The sequence below is a fragment of the Euphorbia lathyris genome, chromosome 5 (assembly GCF_963576675.1).
Source record: "Euphorbia lathyris chromosome 5, ddEupLath1.1, whole genome shotgun sequence".
NCBI lineage: Eukaryota > Viridiplantae > Streptophyta > Magnoliopsida > Malpighiales > Euphorbiaceae > Euphorbia > Euphorbia lathyris.
The window spans coordinates 62,063,485-62,079,874 of record NC_088914.1 but is presented as its reverse complement, the minus strand read 5'-3'; the positions used below and the strand labels follow the sequence as shown (position 1 = coordinate 62,079,874).

General features: G+C 35.4%; 1 protein-coding gene across 1 annotated transcript; it reads left to right on the top strand.

The window, feature by feature from the left end:
• The first annotated feature begins 10,234 nt into the window (after nt 1-10,234).
• Nucleotides 10,235-10,960, top strand: LOC136229089 (histone H3.2-like). The gene has a single exon (XM_066017656.1). The coding sequence runs from the start codon at nt 10,255-10,257 to the stop codon at nt 10,747-10,749; it is 495 nt and encodes a 164-aa protein (XP_065873728.1). The 5' UTR covers nt 10,235-10,254; the 3' UTR covers nt 10,750-10,960.
• Nucleotides 10,961-16,390: the final 5,430 nt, after the last annotated feature.

The following is a 16,390-nucleotide window of genomic DNA, read 5'->3' as shown; positions in this document are numbered from 1 at the left end:
CATGTTTGTTAAAAGTATTAGTAATTAGTTTTAATTCTTGTATGATGCAATAATTGTTTGTTCTTAATTAACTTATTTAGTTAGCATGTTGATTAAGCCTGGATTAGCGAATTTCACAAGGATAATTGATTAGTAATACTATGAAGATTCTTACAACGCAAAGCTTGATTTAACGTGGAACCCAGTTTGAAGATTCTAACTAATATCATTGCTGTATCTCTTATTTTCATTTGGTTTTGGCCTACTCCTCATTTTCTCATTGATATAATATATGTTTTTTTTTGAGCTTTTGGTTGTTGAAAAATGATATGCTTTTGTTCAAATGATGAAGAAGAGTATATCATTGTGTCTTCTTCTGGACAACAAAATCTACCGCACCCTATTGACAGGGAAAAGAGAGACGTGAGTAGAGAAACCAGGTGGAAATGGAAACCCAATTCCCCCATTAATTGGTTGCCACTTTTTATTATTTTGGGCTACTATTTATGAGCAAAACAAGACAAATAAAATCTAGTATTTCTGTTATGGTCATCTTTATGATTTCAACAAATCAAAATACTGATCATTAAGTGGAAGTAAACCTTGTATTTTGGTTTTTGGATTTGTACTAATTCTGCACAAATATTCAACTGATTAATAGAAGATGATTAGGGGTCAGCCTGTATAGCTGATCAACACATCCCTTCATATGATCGTTCAATCTCTTCTTCAATCCTGCTACTTGAGACAATGTTATGGTTGTCACATACAAAAGTAAAACTAAAACTGGAAGGTCCTATGATGGTTTTGTCTAAGAAGTTGGTATTTCTGTTATTTTATTATTGCATTGTTATTTCTGTTAATTCCTAGAAGGTTCTTAACAGCTAGGTAATTAGAATGATAACTTGTTTCTTATGATCCTTATTGATTCTGGAAGCACTCATAGTTTTATTGATCACAAATTAGTTTCTGAGGCCAAATTACACTTATTGAAGGTCAAACCAGCTGCTTTCGCTGTTGCAAATGGAAGACAACTCATTGTATGTACCAAATATGATGACTTTCAATGGTTTATGCGTAACTCTAAGTTTCAAATTCCTGTTAGAGTTTAAGAGCTAAGCGATTATGACATGATAGTAGGAGTAGACCGAATGAGAAATCACACTCCTGTTACTTTTGATTTTGATTTTGACGATAATAAGCTTATAATTACACGGGATGGTAGAGGAGGCTAAGATTAAGGCAATGAACCTTAAGTTTATCAACCATTTAGTATCTAAAGGGTGGAAATGGGTGACTTCTAGGCTTTTCTTAACGTCAGTTGCTGAGGTAAGGGAACCACCGTCCCCTGACACAAGTATTCCTAAGTTCCAAGCCCTTATCAAGACCTTACTATCAAATACCAAGCCCTATTCCAGCCACCTACTTCCTTAACACCCCCAAAGATCACATGATCATGCTATTCCTCTAAAAAAAAATGCAACAACCCCTATAAATGTAAGACCCTACTGTTACTCACACGAACAGAAGAATGAGATTGAGAATTTGATTACATAAACTTTTTACTAATGGGGTAATCCAACAAGCCACATCCCTTATTGCTTACATGTACTCTTAGTAAAAAAGAAAGAAAGAAGGTATTTGGAGATTTTGTGTGGGTTAAAATTGACTTGTAGCTCGGAACTTACAAAAACTGGAAATAACTTGAAACTGAACTATGAGTTTCAGAGAGAGAATGGGAACAACAAGAAGGCTACAAAGAGTATAATGAGAAATTAAGAGATGTGTAAGGATGTCAAGAGATGTATATTCATGCCTCGAAGGTTTGGTATTTATAGTGGCAAGTTCCCTCTTGAATTCTTCCTTTGTAACCTTTGTAACTTTCTTCTTTGATGCAATTAAAGAGAGTATTAAGTGGGATAACTCGCTCTTGAGCATTCACAAACCCTTTAATACCTTCTTAATTAGTCCTAACATTCCATTAAAGAATTTACAATGATAAAAACAGTCTAGAAACAGATTAAAGAATCATAAACTAATCATTCTCGAATTGCTGCAAGGTTGCTGACCAAAAGGAAGTCATTGATCACCTTTACAAACTGCATAGGAAGTCGTCGACTAGAGGGAGGTCACTGACCATAAGGAAATTAATCCCAAGCAACTTAAAAAAGTGCAAAATTTTCCCAAATAGTACCTAAAACCATGGAACACAAGCATAAGCTCTCAGAACACCTTTTATGAGTGATTGTTCTCAAATCCACTCCCTCCATATCATCCATCTTTTAGGTAAACACATCTTGTTCCTTCTTTAAGAGTTCATTGACCTTCTGCTCTATTATGACTTCTAGGTTTTTGAGAATCTGTAAGGTCCTACCTTCTCCTGCATCGATGGGCTCAATACAACGAGATTATTACTCCTCATTCTATAGGCTATATTTCGATGAGAGGACCGCAAAAGATTCCAAGGACTCTCAAGAATGCTTATAGACATGGTCATTCTTTCATCCACTAAAATGCACAATGATTGTTGTCTGATTAATACGAGGGCCTCCGATTCAGACAAAAAAGGTCCCCTTATGACAATGTTATAAGCAAAAGTGATGCTTGTTATAATCTTCCTCTCGTTTGTATTCTTTGTCTCCAAACTCACAAATCAGGGCGTCACAACCACTTATCGGAATACTGATCCGCTCAAACCTATCACAAGTATCTGCACATGATTGATCCTTATTAGTACTATCTACAACTGAAACACCACGTCTTTAGTGATCAAGTTAACAACACTATCAGTGTTTATCAGTACACTGGGTAATTGGGACTGAATCAGACCGCAACTTCTGGGTCGATGAATTGCTTTGTCCGACGGTTGCAGATAGAATGGAGATTCCAAATGCAGAGAGAAAGATGTGTTGAAACACCTTTCCACATGATTTTGATTTGACAAAATTATTTATGTGATTGATAAAAATATTCTAACACATTAAATTTAAATGCTTTGATTTATTCACTCTAATGTGTTTGTTCAATGTTGAGTTAATTTGATTTATAAGACATTAAGATAAAAAGCCTAAAGGCCCATAAGAGGAAGTCAAGCCCAAGTCAACAGATCAAGACCTCACGGCCCAGGAAGACAAAACGCAATCATTTTAAGCAAAGCACTAGCTCAGCATGAAGAAGGATCGAGAAGCCCTCTATCAATTGCTTCAAGATGAAGCTGCTGAGTTAAACGACAAGAAGTACAAGTCAGCGATAGAACAGAACCAACGTAGAGACAAAGTATTTCTACTTTGGGTAAAGCTCAGAAGACGCAATAAGCTGTCTGGAAGACTTTACTATTAATGTCGAAACATTCTGTTCATCCGACGAAAAGCTGCTGAGCACTGCCATAGACAGAATATACAAGAATCTCATTGGCCAACGACACTGAGCACGTCCAGAGTGAAAGCGACAGGAAGCCGTTAGCCTCCAACGGTTATTTTGAAATTCGAAATCACCGGTGCTTGAAGTGTCACTATAAATAGGCCTTTCAAATACTTCATTCAATGCAGATCTTTAATCAAGTCGAAACGCTGACCAAATTCATACTTGAAGTTCTGTGAGAAAAGCAAAGCAAATCTTACACCAATTCCAATCATTGTGTAAAAGTCTAGAGTGATTTCATTCATCTAAAGTGTCTTAGCAATTGTTGTTTAGGACAAACACTTATCATTTCTAGAAGAATAGAAAGGAGAAGCTGAGTACTCGGTTATAGTACTCAGCGGTAGTTATAGGAGTGAGTAGAGGAATAGAGGAAGGTACTCTTGTATACTCAGCTTCTGTTGTAAAAGGTTTCGTGCTCTACCTTTAAAGAGCTCAGTAGAGGATTTAAAAAGCTCGGAACGAGTTCCGGAGACTGGACGTAGGCGGAGAGGCCGGACCAGGATATGTCTGCTGAGTAACCTATTTCTAACCTTTAAACTCCTTTATATATATTGCTTGCTATAAAACTGACTAAGTAACGAACTCATGCTGAGTTGAGTGCACTAAGAAGCTGAGTTCAGGAATAGACTTAAGTGCTATCTCCTGACTCAAGGAAAGAAACAGACTTAGTCACCAGTTGACTAAGCTTGTGTCTTAAAATTACTTAGCGCCGCTGTGTAAACCTTTTCACAAAGAAAAGAAGTCAGCCTTAACGGACAAAATTTTAAATAGTTCCTATCCCCCCCATTGGAACTCACCTTGTCACGTTATACGTGACCAATAAGATGCTTACGGAAAAGGTACAAATATTTCTATTGAACTCAAACTGGCAGGAATTACCTATCCCGGAATTGGTGGCCGTGGATGTCCGAAATGTCAAGCTTTCCCCTGATATTGAGGATTTTTGTTGCTAGAAACCAGCTCTAAACAGCAGATTCTCCATCAAAAGTGCTTATGATGTTATTAGAGATAAGGGTCAGCGTCAGAATTGGGTTTCTTTTATTTGGGGCAATTTTATTCCGCCATCTCGTTCGCTTATCAGCTGGAAGGCTTTACACGGTAAATTGACGCCAGAAGATGCTCTCTCTAAGCGTGGCTTGTCGTTAGTTTCCAAATGTAGTCTTTATGGTGCGGATTCGGAATCTCTAAATCATCTTTTGGTTACTTGTCAATTTGCTAAATGTGTTAGGAAGGCTCTCGAGGACGTCTTTCTCACTTATCTTGGATCACCTCAATCTGTGTCGGAATTGTTTCAGAAAGCGGCTGATTTGCATTTTAGCCCGCAAATAAGGCATCTTTGGCAAAGTGCAGTTATTCATGCAGTTTGGGCTATTTGGAGGTCTCGGAATGATCATATTTTCAATGCTATTCCATCAAATATCTCGTTTACGCTCTGGCTAATTTGGAAGGGGATCCGCGACGTTGAATTCTTTAAAAAAGGTACAATTACTTCCTCTCGTGATAATTTGATACTAACTAAGTTTGGTATTGCAGGTAGACTCGGCCCTCGTTCGACTCATTTCTTGCTGCAATGGCGCTCCTACCACTTGGGTGGACTAAAGTTAATACCGACGGATCGGTTTCTGCAACGGCTGCTGGAATCGGTGGAGTATTCCGCAATTCTCGAGGTTTCCCGCGGGGGTGCTTCGCTGGGCGGATTCACACGGACAATCCTCTTTTTGCAGAAATCTCGGCGGTCATAAGTGCTATTCGCCAGGCTCATTCGCGCGGTTGGTTTCCGCTCTAGATCGAATTTGAGTCGCTTCAAACTGTACAGCTTTTGAGGCAACGACAGCGGGAATTCCTTGGCAGCTCATGGGTGACTGGCTTTCTTGTCTTGAGGTTCTTCGCTGTAATCAGGTTCACATCTCGCACATCTTCTGTGAAGAAAATACTGTAGCTGATTGTCTATCTCGTTCTGGAGCTTCTAGGTCCGGGGATCATTGGTGGCCAATGTTGAAACACCTTTCCCAATGATTTTGATTTGATAAAATTATTTAAGTAGAATTAAATCTCCATGATAAAAATATTCTAACCCATTAAATTTAAATGCTTTGATTTATTTGTACTAATGTGTTTGTTCAATGTTGAGTAAATTGAATTATAAGATTAAAGACATTAAAAGTGTAAGGCCCAAAAGCCCACAAGAGAAAGTCAAAACCAAGTCAACGGATGAAAGCCACATGACCCAAGCAGATCAAAACGCAGCTCAATCTGAATAAAATGCAAGCCCAATAAAGAGAAGGATCGAGAAGCCTTCGTCCAAAAGCTTCAAGACGAAGCTGCTGAGTTGTGCGACAAGGGAGTCTGGTCAGCGGCTGACCTGAACAAACTTGGAGACAAAGTATTTATACTTTGGGTAAAGTTTAGAAGACGCAGGAAACTGTCTGGAAGACTTTGCCAAAAATGTAGAGACACTCTGACCAGCCTGACGAAAAACATCTGAGCACTGCCGAAGACAGAAGATACAAAAATCTCATTGGCCGAAGACGTTGAGCACCGACTGAGTGAAAGCGACAGGAAGCCGTTTCCCTCCAACGGTTATTTCGAAATTCGAAATGACCGGTGTCTCAAGTGTCACTATAAATAGGCCTCTCAAACTCTTCATTCGATGCAGATCTTCATCAAGTCGAAACCCTGACCAAATTGTTATTCGAAGTTATGTGTTAGAAAAGCAAAGTAAATCTTACACCAATTCATATTCTTGTGTAAAAGTCTAGAGTGATTTGTTTCATCTAAAGTGTTCTTAGCTTTTGTTTAGAACAAAACACTTATCATTTCTAGAAGTATAGAAAGGAGAAGCTGAGTACTCGGTTATAGTACTCAACGGTAGAAATAGGATTGAGTAGAGGAATAGAGGAAGGTACTTTTGTATACTCAGTTGCTATTGTAAAAGGTTTGTGCTCTACCTTTAAAGAGCTCAGTAGAGGATTCCGAGGACTGGACGTAGGCAGAGAGGCCGAACCAGGATACGTCTGCTGAGTAATATCTTTCTAACCCTTAACTCCTTTATATATTGCTTGCTTAAACACTGCCTAGTAAAACACTAAAAAGAATATACGCTGAGTTGAGTGAACTGAGAAGCTGAGTTCAGGAATAGACTTAAGTGCTATCTCCTGACTGAAGAATAGAAGCAGTCTTAGTCACCCATTGACTAAGCTTGTGTCTAAAACTACTCAGTACCGCTGTGCTAAAAGACTAAGTTAAAGTCTTAAGAGAAAAGTAAGTCAGCCTTAACGACAAATTTTTTAAATAGTTCCTAACCCCCCCCCCCCCCCCTTGGAACTAATATTGTCAACTTACACGAGACCAACATCCAAGTTATCCTAGCTTCTGCGCTCCACATGTGTTCAAGGACTTTAATAGGACTTATTACAAACGGTATTTATAGCTGATTCAGGTTGGGGACATGTTGTCCATCATTTGTCTTTATTCTTTCATTATTTGTTACTCTTTACTTTTTTCTTTTTAATAATTTTTTTGGGCTTGGTTGTTGAGTGGCTTGTGCCAACCTAGTTGGGATGGGTTGCTCGTCTTCCAGTTTCAAGCTCTTACTCAAAAAAATCAGTACGCTTTTCACAATGTAATCTTCTATATTTGTTGTGATAGTTAAAACGTCTATGTGCAATCCATGTGTTTGTCAAACAAAGAGGATGGGAGATCAAGAGAACTGTGTTTTTCTAGAGCAATTTCCTTATCTTTCGACATATTGACTTTCTTAGCTCAGGGAGTGGATTCCAAATCCTAAACAACAATGTGAAGAATATCACCTTTTCATTTCCCAGACATTTTGATCATGTTAGGGGCTATATATTATCCTCAAGGATACCATGTTCGTTTCTATTGAAATAAACCTGTCGAATTTTAATAGGGATGTTAGGTTCACGTTCACCCTACCAATTATAATGTAGTGCTTGGTCCATGATGTCGAGGATGTATATATTATATGTTCTTTGTCTGTTTGAATGAATGATGTCACTCCACTAAATTTGCAACATAGTGCTTGGTCGGGTCCTGACGGGAGACTTTCTCACACTGCCAGTTCTAGTGTAAAAGAGATAAAAAGGAAATTTAGCAGAGTTTTGGTAAGATTGATTACATAGTCCCTTTATGCAGTGGCGGAGCCAGAGCTTAAAGTCCGGAGGGGTCCGCTGCATGAAGATTTTTTTTCTTAATAACAACTTAAGGTTTTGATTCATAGTAGTCAAATCAAAATTTTCAAATTTTTGATAATGTAAGGGTAAATTTGAGGTTAATTGGGAACGTTAAGGTGCAAAACAACTGAGTTTTAATATAAAGTAAAGATAAGGTGCAAAAATACCCTAACGTTTACATCTAAGAACAATTTTACCTCTAACGTCTAAAATGGTGCAATTTTACCCTTAACGTTGGCAGCCAACAATAATTTTACCCTTAACGTTGACAAGTTTGGTGAATTAGAGACAGTATTGATCAAGTTGTATTCTCGGTCATGAATCTTGTCATCTACACTTCACATATGTGTGTTATTTTATCATTCATTAGCAACAGATCATAAATATATGATTAAACGTGAAAAAATTTAAAAAATATGCTGTATTTTATCACTCATTAGGGATAAAATTACTCATGTCTGTACGCATTAGAGGTATTTCTAGACTTTATCCTTATAAATTAATATTACTAATTAAGAGCTAAGATACAAATAGTCAATTTAAACTTTAAAAAAATACAATTAAAAATAATAAAGGAGAATAAGGATTAAAAATGATACTTAGGTAGTAATATTGGCATTTTGAAAAGAGAATGAGGTTTAAAGAAAATTAAAATGGGATAAAAAATGAAAAGAGAGAGATTCGAATACGAGACCCATTGGATGCGAAAGTTTCTTTAATTATCACTAAGACCAACTATACACAATTAATTTTATATCATATAATCATGTCCTATATTATAAGTACTAATTTTAACTATCTTGGAGGCTGTTCGGGGCTGAACCACTGTTCCTCGAGGGTGTTCTGGAGGGCCGGTCTCCCCTCTCCTCCCCTCCCCCTCTGGATCCTCCCCTGCCTCTATGAGAGGAGTTCTTTCCTCTTGTAGGAGAGTGGTGACTCCTAGTCTAAGTAGGAGAAAACTGACTCTGAATCTTAAAAAAGAAAAGGACTTACAAGAATGGAGAGATTCCTTGATAGGGCTACCTATGCGTGCTAAAGGATTCATGACTAGGATGAAATATGATATTCTTATTCATGAATGAAGAGGCTTACGGAAAATCGAGATCGAATATCCGATGAAAGGGGAGGAGTATCTCACATGGCTAATACAAGATTTTCAAATATTCATGTATGTCATCAGTTGTTGTTCATGAATGTTTTGAAAACTATGCACTTTGCTTATGTCTTTTCATGTGCATATTAAACTTTTCAATACATGTATGTTAATGTCTTTTTATGTTTTAATCATTTTCGATAATTTTTTTAGTTTATTTAATTCAAATGCAATTAATTTCTTGCACTTTTATTTTATTTCGAGAACATGTAAATTTATATGAGATTGTGATGTTACATTTTTTATTTGAAAAAAAGTGTATCAGACATTTCTTTTTATGTTTTATTATTTGTTTTAACGCATTGATATTGACTTGGAACCGATTTTATTCATTTCCATTGGATTTCATCGACTTTTATTATGTTTATGTATTGCTGAAATCGAATGAAACTACATAAAAAAATTCATGTTTTAGTTGTTTTTATTCATTTCATCATTTTATATATTTTACTTTTAGTTTTTTGTAAAATATTTTTAAAGGATGTTGGATGAGAATTGCGATGATGTTAGTTCTATTGTTTCCGTTTTGATCTAGATTTGTTGTTTTCAAATTATGTTCAACGTCTTTATTTGAAATCAGAACATCAGTTCTTCCATATCGTTTTCGTATTACAAAGATCAATATCTGCATAGAGAGATCAGATTTGAAAATGATTTTTTTATGCACGTTGTTTATCTAGTGTTTGTGTAGCTTGAATTCTAACATGAATTTTTTTAAGATTGTTTTTTTAAACATGCTTATTTATAGTGTTTGATATATTTTTTTTGATGAATAGTGTTTGATATTTTAGGAAATACTGGAAACGATATTTTAAGAACATTAACTTTGATTTTATGATATTTCGTAAATAATCTGTGCGTTTAATATTTTTGGAATATAAGTGTTTAAGCAAGTATATAGTTTGGGGTCTAAAATTCTATATATATATATATATATATATATATATATATATATATATATATATAATTAACTAAAAAGAATATATAATATATAATTAAATTACCAGTCATTTTTTTTACAAGAATTACTAATTATTAATATTTCATTAGTTGAGATATAATGTGACATTGAATTATTAAGGAGTAAATAAATAACTTGGTGCTAAGAGTTATAGTCTAATCTTTATTAAGGGTAATTCCTACTATAAATAAGGCATTCGCAATTGTAAATGAAAACGGGCTATTGCTTTTTTAAAAGAGAAAATGGGCTCATGCTACCAAGACAAGACAGCCCATTGAGTTGAAATTCCAACTATGTTCCTGTGCCCGCTTAACAACCCGAAAACGAAATCGTTTCAATATTTTGGAGCCAAAACTGAAAAAGCGCCTAATCCTATTGGTCGCTGCACGCTTCACGCGGATTGCTATCAACACTACTCTCCTCTAAACTAATCTCAACCGTTGATAGCTATTAAATCTACATTCGAATTTCAGCGCTTCAAAATATTTCAACACCCGCCAAAATTTCCCCCATCCCCCCCCCAAATTTCAATTATAAAAAAACCCCTCATGCTTCTTCTCAACCCATCGATTCTCCCTTCACTCTCAATCACTTGCTTTCTATTCAATCAAATAGTTTTAATTTCATCTATAATGGCTCGTACAAAGCAAACCGCCAGAAAATCTACCGGAGGAAAGGCACCAAGGAAGCAGCTAGCTACAAAGGCTGCCAGGAAATCTGCTCCGGCAACCGGTGGAGTAAAGAAGCCTCACAGGTTCAGGCCAGGAACTGTGGCCCTGAGAGAAATTAGGAAGTATCAGAAGAGTACTGAACTCTTAATCAGGAAACTTCCATTCCAGAGATTGGTGAGGGAAATCGCTCAAGATTTTAAGACGGATCTGAGATTCCAGAGCGGTGCTGTTGCTGCACTACAGGAGGCATCTGAAGCCTATTTGGTTGGAGTGTTTGAGGATACCAATCTTTGCGCTATTCATGCTAAGAGGGTTACCATTATGCCTAAGGATATTCAGTTGGCTAGAAGAATTAGGGGCGAGAGGGCTTAATTGTAATCGTTTCGGTTCTTACATTTACAGTTAGGTTTTAATTGGTTAGATAGTAATGTATGTCGATTCGCTGGGATTAAAAAATTGAATGGAAATTTCATGGGTTTTGTTAAATTAAACAGTGCACTCCACATGTTTGTGAAAAGTACTAATTGGTTTCTTGTCTGATATTATGCGTTGATTAGTGAATTTCAAAAGGATAGTTGAACATGTACAAGGCAAAGCTTGAATATACGTGGAACGCAGTTGGAACATTCAAAGTAAAGAAAACATCCAATTAAAATTATTGATGTGTTTGTTGTATTCATATGGTTTAGGGCCACTTATCACTATCTCAGGAATATAATATATGTTCCTTTTGAGCCTTTTGTTGTTGAAAATGAAATGCTTTCTTGAAATGAAGAAGACAATATCTGTTTGTCTTGGTCTGGGAACAATGACCTGGAAAACACACTCTGGCAATCCTTATTGTTTCTGTCTCTGTCTTTTATTTTTTAAAATGGAGTAGCGATTTAGACTTATTTGTCTAATTTCAATTCTTATGTTTAGAAGAAAAATGAATACTGGAAATTGGACGAATGAGGTTTGTTTGGAATGTGAGAAGTGAAATAACTTTAATTATCTGTTGAGTTGGGAATAGGATTTTTTGCTCCAGAAAATGGAGAAACTAAAACAAGTATTGGTGCTGTCAAAATAATAATTACTTGCCCTGGTTTGGTTCATTCCCTATCATATACAAAACTTCTAAGCTTATGTATGGTATCCAATTTGCTTGACAGGGTAATTGAATTCAATACCAAGGCTCATTTGCCAAAAAAGATAGTGTTTTGCAATTGGGTGTTTTCTACACTATTTTTCACCAAACAAATGGTACCCAACTCAATATTTTATTATTTCCTCTCAAGCAATGAACTGTAAATTTGTCATGTAACTAAAAGTAATAAAATATAATTTATGTTTAATTTTTTTTTTATTGAAAGCTGGAGACAGAATTTATGTTTAATTAAAAAAAATAGTTTTCACTTATGATTTATTCTCCCTATTTCAATTTGTACAAGAAAGTCTAAAATTTTAATTAATTAATTTGTAATATACGAGGTATTTGGTTAATTGATTTTAAAATTGCAAATTTCAAATTAATGAAGTTAAAATTTTATAATTTATAAAATTTTAAATATAAAATTTAAATTATTTAGTTGGTAACCGAACTGAATCCATTTTGGTTCGGTCAACTTCGGTAATTTTAGTTCTTTGGTATGGTTTGGCTTTTAAAATTATACAAACATCGATATTTCGATTTGATTAGTAACTGAACCGATACTCACTCCTGTTGCTAATGGCTTGGTAAAAACATATGTTATTTGGTCATTAGTGGAGATGTAACGTATCACAAGTGTCTTGGAATGAGACGTGCAAACATACTTTGTAAAAAATTAGAAGGATAATTTTATCAAAATGAAATAAATATAGATAGCCACACGCCCCACTTTGTGGTGGGGCGTGATGTTCATACACCCCACCACATGGTGGGGCGTAATGTTCACACGCCCGATGTGTACATTATGAATTTTTTTTCAAAAAACTGAATAGAAATCAGATAAGCTAAATCAGAAAAATACTTCGACTTGAGCGGCTTGGTCGTTCTCGTCTCTTCCCGGGGATAATGGATTGCTCGTCATTGTACGTGTAATCTCTGATTTCGGAAAAAAATGAGTTTGAGAGAGTTTAGAGATTTCAAATTTTTGCTAAGGGGCAGTTTCGTCTGTTTTCAAGGCTGAGGGTGGGAAATTGGGCTGGATATAGTAATCCACATTAACTGTAATAATACTAATATCATTTTATAATCATAATAATATTAAAAGTAAATTATTATCTAATACTTTTACAATAACAATACTAAATAATAATATTCTTTTACAATTATGATAATACTATATAATACTATTAATATAGTTTGATAATCATAATATATATAAATAATTGGCAATTAAATGTTTAAATAAGTTAAAATTTCTATTACAAATAATGAATTGGGTTCGGCTCAGTTTTACATGAAAAATAAAAACAAAATCCAACTATAAATCAATTTGTTTTCTCACCCATTAGATTAGATGATAAAATTAAGATGATAGTAATCAAATTGATGAGTAAGTGGAATAAAAGTTGATTCCATAAATTAAGCACTTGAATTATGTGGAACTTTCTTCTCCACCCTTTTGCAACCTTTTTAACTAATTTTACCTGTCATTTTATTTTAATTCAAATTATAATATATACTTTCCCAAAAGATATATAATATTTATGTACTTGAAAAAAGTATGCCTTCTCAGCTTAGCAAATTCATTAAACAATTGGTAAGATTAATTTATTTATGTGTTAATATATTTCTCTGCCATGCTAGTTTACCCATCATTTTCAATACCCTACCCTTTTTGTTTTTTTGTAAAGGAATTGCAAATTAATAGTCATAATAAGTCATTTTCCATTTACTTAATATTTCTTAATTTGGTCATATGGTGACGATCTCTCCAGAATGCATTTTCCATACATTTGTTTAAAATAAGCTATGTGGCTACTAGTTTTCATTAGATTTAACTTCTCATTTTTATCCTAATCTATTAGTCTTTACTATTTTTAAGAATAAAGTTTTATAATTTTTAGGATACTTGGTAAGAAAATCTGTTATTTTCTTTAAGTTAATTCGATTATTCACTTAGAAACACCAATTAGATGGATTCTCTAAGAGGAGTTCGGTTCCACGTGCCAGCTTTTGAATGAAGAAGGTTCGTTGACAACTTAAGGCAGTTTGTGACAACTCTAACTGCCATTCTGTAATTTCAGGCGTAGAGTTAGAGCATCTGCAACAACCTCTTAAGTTGGCTCTTAAGTTAAAATTTAAAGAGAGAGAATGGAAAATTAGCTCCAACAGCCTCTTAGTGGCTCCTCAAATCACTAAGAGCTCTTCCATCCTCTCTATTAATAGAGAGTCTCTCTCCACCTCTTAGTGCCTATTAATTTATTTTTTATTAATAATTTATTATTGAGAAGTCTCTCTCCTCACACTATTGGTAAATATAACAACAATTAATAATTTTTATGATAAAATAATAAATAAGAAGTGAATATAAGGAGTATTGTTGGAGATGATATGTCTTAGTCACTCGTAAATCACTAAGAGCCAATTATTTATATTATTTTTAGAGAGTTTATTAAGAGTCTCTTGGAGATGCTCTTAGATTTTTGAGTGGGACTTGGAACTCCTTTCTGATTGTTCAATGTGTAATGACAGTGACCTCGAAAAAGGATACTTTTATTGGTCCATGCGTACTTGGTTTATTTATCATGATATAAAATGCCCCCCAAGGCGACAAACCAAAGTGCTTTAGGGTTTCGTTCTTTCCTCCATAACTTCGTTGGTGTGAGCAACCGAAGGACATCAGTTTGTGATGAGCTTTGTTGTAAGCATGAAACAGGGCAACCTCACTACCAAGTTGTTTTGTGATTTCAACGATTACACCGACACGTGCATTTAATTTCCAAATCAAAGCAGATGGGGGAAATGATAGAGGCATGGGAAAATGACTTTCTAGCTGACATACCACATGAAATTGAGTCTGATGTCATCTCATCATTTCGACATATTCTATCTGATATTTTGGCATATGTCAATCAACATGCCCTTTCTCTCCGATCAAAGTAGTTAATGACCCGGTCCATACGTTGTTTTGACCCTAAAGGCCTCTCAAACAGCCGATAATCATTAATGACCTTCAAACATCTCGTTTCATCATTCCTCTTGGAGCCTATACAAGGAAGAGAAAAGGCTTCGAGATATTTTTTGGATTCTTCACTTCTCTCAAGATTTTTTCAATCTTTCTTCTCTAGAACTAGTAAGTAATTTTTCTTTCTTGTTGTTATTTTCTTTCAATTTTTTTTCGTTGTATGGAACCATTACATCATAAAAATTCTAAGAAATGTCTAGTCCATGAAGTGTTCGAATTTCGCCAACATTTGTAAGAAATTCATGGCTCCCAAGTGGAAGTCTAAGACAAATACTGAAAAGCAAGCTTCTCCAAAGCAGTATAATCCCGTGGTTTAGGTGAAATCGTCAACTCTAACCGTCGAGCATCCCATTGTTGGTCCCGTGTAACGTGACAATGTTAGTTCCAAGGGGGAGGGGGGGGGGGGGGGTTAGGAAGTATTTTAAAAAAATTCACGTTAAGGCTGACTTCTTTTCGTTTAAGACTTTTACTAAGTCTTTTAACACAGTGATGCTGAGTAAGATCATGTACAAGTTTAGTTAACTAGTAACTAAATCTGTTTCTGTCATGAGTCAGGAAATAGCAGTTACGTGTATTCCTAAGCTCAGTGCTCAGATCACGCAACTCAGTAGATGCGTTTTACAGTTTACTAGGCACAATACAAAGCAATTAAATAAGGAGTAAGAGTTAGAAAAATAATACTCAGCAGTCTTATCCTGGTTCGGCCTCCTTGCCCACGTCTAGTCCCCGGAGTCCTTCCGAGCTTTTTGAATCCACTACTGAGCTCTTTCAGGTAGAGCACAGACCTCTTACAATAGTTACTGAGTATACAAGAGTACCTTCCTCTATTCTTCTACTCAACATTATCTCTACCACTGAGTGCTATAACCGAGCAATTCAGTGTCTCCTTCTAAACTCTAGAGTTGATAAAGTGTTTGTTCTAACAAATTGAAGAACACTTTACATGATTTAACAATCTAGGCTTTTACACAATGAGTATAAATGAGTGTAAGATTTGCTTTGCTTTTTCGAGACAGAAACTTTAAGTTAATATTTGGTCAGCGTTTTGACTTGGTGAAGATCTGCATTGAATGAAGCATTTGAGAGGCCTATTTATAGTGACATCTGAGGCACCGGTTATTTCAAATTTCGAAATAACCGTTGGAGGGAAACGACGCACAGTCGCTTTCACTCGGTCAATGCTCAGTGCCTTCGACCAATGAGAGCGTTGCATCTTCTGCCTTCTTCAGTTGCCAGGTACGTCTAGTCGGTAGGCGTCAGATTTTCCCTCTTCTTTTGTTAAAGTCTTCCCGACAGCTTCCTGTGTCTTCTAAAACTTTCCCAAAGTGGAACGACTTTATCTGGAAGTTACTCAGTTCAACTGCTGACCTGTCTTCTATCCGTTCAACTCAGCAGCTTCAGCATGAAGCAATTGAGAAGGCTTCTCGATCCTTCTTACTACTGGGCTTGGTTTCTTCCTATTGAGCTGCGTGGCTTTAATCTGTTGACTTGGGCTTTCACATTCTCTTGTGGGCTTTTGGGCCTTGATCTTTTAATGTCTTTAGTTCTTATAAATTAAATTACTTAACATTGAACAAACACATTAGTATGAAATAAATCAAAGCATTTAAATTTAATGTGTTGGAATAATTTATCATGGGAATTTAAATCTAACTTAAATAATTTTGTCAAATCAAATGGAAATGTGTTTCAACAAACTCCCTCATTTTGATGTTGGCAAAAATATTAAAGTAGGAACTCAGTGTTGAGCTCCCCTATGATAATTGACCATTTCTTAACTTCTGAATTTCTCCCCCATAAGGGTTGAATCACTAACTTAGCTTTACTTTAAACATTTTAAGGTTTAATCAAGTAAGTCT